Below are 3718 nucleotides of genomic sequence, written 5' to 3' on the forward strand. Positions count from 1 at the left end.
CCAGGACCTGCCTGCAGAGCTTCCCTGCTTCTGAACTCTGTCTTCTGGACGGGGAGCGGGGGTCTCATCTGTCGAGGTCGCCCTCCCCAGGCGCTCTGACCCCACAGCACCAGGCAGCCAAGCCCCTGCCTACCCTCCTCAGGCAGTCCTCACGCCCCACTCCTGCCACCGTGTGGCCCGGCCAGCGGGTCACAAGGTAAAGGGGTACTCAGGGGTCAAGGATCGGCAGGCAGCCCCAAGAAGCTTCCCTGAGGTGTCTGTACGTTCCTAGAGGCGGGGCCTCTGAGACCTGAAGTTAGTCATCCGCTCCCAGGACTCAGGGGGCTTCTCCCCGACACATGCCTCCAGCCAGCCCCACTGGAGACCGAGGCGTGCTTCAGCGGGGAGACGACAGCGAAAGCCCCAAAGCAGACAGGCTGAAGCAGACCACCTCGGGCAGGAAAGAGGGCACATGCGGGGTAGGGGGCAAGGACGTGGGGCCACAGCCACCTACTGGCACTGTCCTGCATGTAGTCTTCTGCCCACCGACCCACCCACCCATCTGTGTTTTGTCGGGTGGTGGTATTTTTTATTACCCACATGCAACAGACCCCAGGCACCCTTCCGGCAAGCAGGGCCCCGAGGCTCTGTGCTCCCTGCAGGGCTCCCTGCACCCACGGCTCACTCAAACCAAGGTCGCCGAGTCGATGCCGACGCACAGCAACCTGCAGGCAGGGCAGAGCTGCCCCTGCGGGTGTCTGAGGCTGTAATTCTTCACAGGAGTAGAAAGCCCTGCCTTTTGTCCACAGAGCGGCTGGTGGTTTCAAACTGTGGACACGATCCCCTGCACACAGCTCCCCTCGAGGCAGAAAGACTCCCTTGACCACCTCTGCAGCTGACACGGAGGGGTGTTTTTTGGAGGGACACAGGCTCGAGGCTGTCACTCGTCTCCCCTAGAGACCAGAGACCCTGGAGAGGGGAGCACCAGACCCAGGGCGGCATTGATGCCAAGCCGGCTCCAGTACCCAGCCACCTGGGAAATCCACTCCCTGGAGAACTGGGGCAGGGGAGGGGCTTTTGGGGGTATGCTGCTGAGTCCACAGACAAAGGGCCACCCAGTCACCCTCAGTCCGAGGACTCTGTCTGGCTGCCTTTAGGCTGTGGTCATGGGTGGAGCCAAGAGAGAGAGATAGTAACACTGGTGGATACTGGTTATATGCTGAACTGCTGACCACAAGGGCAGTGGTTCGAAGCCACCACCTGCTCCTCAGGTGGAGGACAGGCTGGGTGCTCCTATGCAGCCCCCGTGTGTCTCCCGGAGGGGCCATGAGTCGGAATCAAGGGGAGCACACAGCCTCTTGAACTGAGAGAGTATGCATCTGTTGCTCAAGCGTTCTTGGGGAACGAGAGCCCTCTGCCCAGGGCAGCACCGGCCTCCTCCATCCTGTGTCTGTCTGAACCCAGCTCTAGGACCTATGGCTGAGCAGGAAGTCCTAGAAGTCCTTGCACTGCCAGTCCAGGGACACCCCCATCCCCCACTGTCAGAGATGTGCAGGGGGGAGGCAGAGCTAGAGTGTTGGTGCAGAGGAGGAAGCGGACCATTGCACCATGAGCCCGGCCACGCCCCTAATCCCCCCAGCCCTCAGTGCCTCCTCAGCCGAGAGCAGAGCCCCTGGTCACCCCTAATGCCCCCCCAGCCCTCAGTGCCTCCCCCCACCCCCGCCGAGAGCAGAGCTTCTGGCTGGCCGGCTGGCAGTCACCTTGTGCCCAGCTTCCCCAGGCTTGTCTTCCGCTCCCGCCTCAGCTTCCTCCTGCTCCCGGGGCTTCCCAGTCAGCATCTGGACTTGCTCTCTGGAGGGGGAGGGAAAAGACAGGCCTGCCTTGTCATCTCAGCACAGGACCTGCCGTCCCAGGGACCCTGACAGGCCTGGCACCTGGGCACCGGTGGGGGCCCTCAGTGGACCAAAGGACAGAGCCTCAGGGGCAAGGGCAGGGGAGCCTGCTGAACAGCTTCAATGCACAGCGAGGCGGGTTACCCCTGAAATGCATCTACAAAGTCTGCACCCCCACCCCCACCCCCCGCCAGGGCAGCCCAGTGCAGGTCCCCTGTGCCTCCCGGAATGACGGACAGATGGATGGACAGGTGGGCAGACACCGTGGGCTTGAGCGTGGGGGCTGACGGGAAGCTCAGCATCCCGCCTCACTCTAGAGGGCCACAAGCTCAGTGGGGTGAGGTGGCGTCTGCAGCTGTGGTACGTCCACCCTAGGGGAAGGCCGCCACCCGCAGGCAGCGTCCAGTCATGTTGCACCCCGCCCGAACTTTGAAACATTCTCCGCAACCCTGAAGGGAGACCCTGCACTAGTTCCCCACCCTTGTCAGCCATTCCTGTGAGTAGGAGCAGCCCCTGGGGCCCTGGGCAGCTGCTTCTCGAGGCTGAGAGGCTGAGCGCTAGTCGCCGCGTGGACGGCCTGACAGGGCCAGCAGCAGGCAACAGTGGAGCTGACGTCCAGACTGACACGGGGTGGGGCCAATGACCGGGAGGTGGGTCCAGGGGTGACGGGCCTTCAGGAAGAGGCACGCTGGATGGAATGGGGGACAGGGCACGCTGGACGGTGGAAGCAGGGCCTGTGTCCTGTGTCCCTTTACCTGGGCACTGCCTCGGTCTCACCGGTCTCCTCACTCTGCTGGCCGTGCTGGGGCGCCCTCTCCATGCCAGCCCTGGTCTGCGGAGGCTGGTTCCGCTCTGCACTGCAAGCACAGAGCCAGGCCTGGGCCCTGCCCACACAGGAGGGAATGCTTGGAGAGGGGGGAGCAAGTGGTCAGGGTGCTGGTCCACACACTTCTGGACGTCCGTCCCTCACGGGGAACAGCAGTGGGGATGGGGCAGGAGGGTAGACAAAGGTACTCGTGCAAAACTGCCGGGCCGCTCTGAGGTGTCTACTGAGCCCGCTAGGTCCGTGTAGTGGACACACTCTGAAGGCATCACAGATGACCAGCAGGGTGGCTTGACGCCTGATAGGGCTGGAGCTGGCCGCCAGGACCACCCCTCTAGTCCACCCCCAGTCCCTTCTTCAACCCCCCCCACCCGTCAAGAGACCAAATGCCAACAATGTGTGTGTCCGGTCACGGCTCCTTCACCATGATCCTCCAACAGTGCGGTTTTAAAGTCAGGGACCTGTGACCACCAGTCTCCAACACGGTGGCCACTTCCCAGAAACCCGCACTCACTTCCTCCCCACGACCTCACACGCTACCGTCACGCCACTGCACACACACTCCCATCACAGCACCACCCCTGTGTCTGCCCGCCCACGCCTACTGCTCAGCCCACGCCTACTGCTCAGACCCTGAGGGCACGTGGCCCAGGGGCTGTGTGGTGCTCAAAGCACTGACTCCAGCAGCCCCACCGGGGTCAGGTCCATCCTCCACCAACCGGAGGAGGAGGGTCCTCTCTGAACGGGCCGCATCGACACAGACACCCACACGGACACAGCAGACCAGGGCCTCCTGGCCGTTGAGCCGACCGACGCCATCACAGGGCGCCGCCAGGACAGTGCAGGCCTGCTCCTGAGGGTCCTGAGGCTGCCACGCTTCACAGGGCAGAACGCCTCACCTGCTTCCCTCGAGCAGCTGGTGGTTCTGAACCGCTGACCTTGCGGTAAGCAGACCCAGCACAGATCCTTGAACACAGGGACTGGGGCTGAGCAGCAGGTGTCCTGCCCGCTCACATCCAGCCAC

General features: G+C 63.4%; 1 protein-coding gene across 1 annotated transcript in view; it reads right to left on the bottom strand.

The window, feature by feature from the left end:
• The window catches only part of IQCE (IQ motif containing E), a 26699-nt gene that overhangs the window by 8535 nt on the left and 14446 nt on the right, over positions 1–3718 (bottom strand). The window contains exons 13-15 of the mRNA XM_045284372.1: positions 2627–2776; positions 1740–1830; positions 290–357 (exon numbers count right to left, since the gene is read on the bottom strand). Of these exons, the coding sequence (XP_045140307.1) occupies positions 290–357; positions 1740–1830; positions 2627–2776 (309 nt within the window). The remainder of the gene's footprint in view (positions 1–289; positions 358–1739; positions 1831–2626; positions 2777–3718) is intronic.

Source organism: Echinops telfairi, unplaced genomic scaffold (genome assembly GCF_000313985.2).
Source record: "Echinops telfairi isolate 266 unplaced genomic scaffold, ASM31398v2 ScPeMD7_5;HRSCAF=22, whole genome shotgun sequence".
NCBI classification, from domain to species: Eukaryota; Metazoa; Chordata; class Mammalia; order Afrosoricida; family Tenrecidae; genus Echinops; species Echinops telfairi.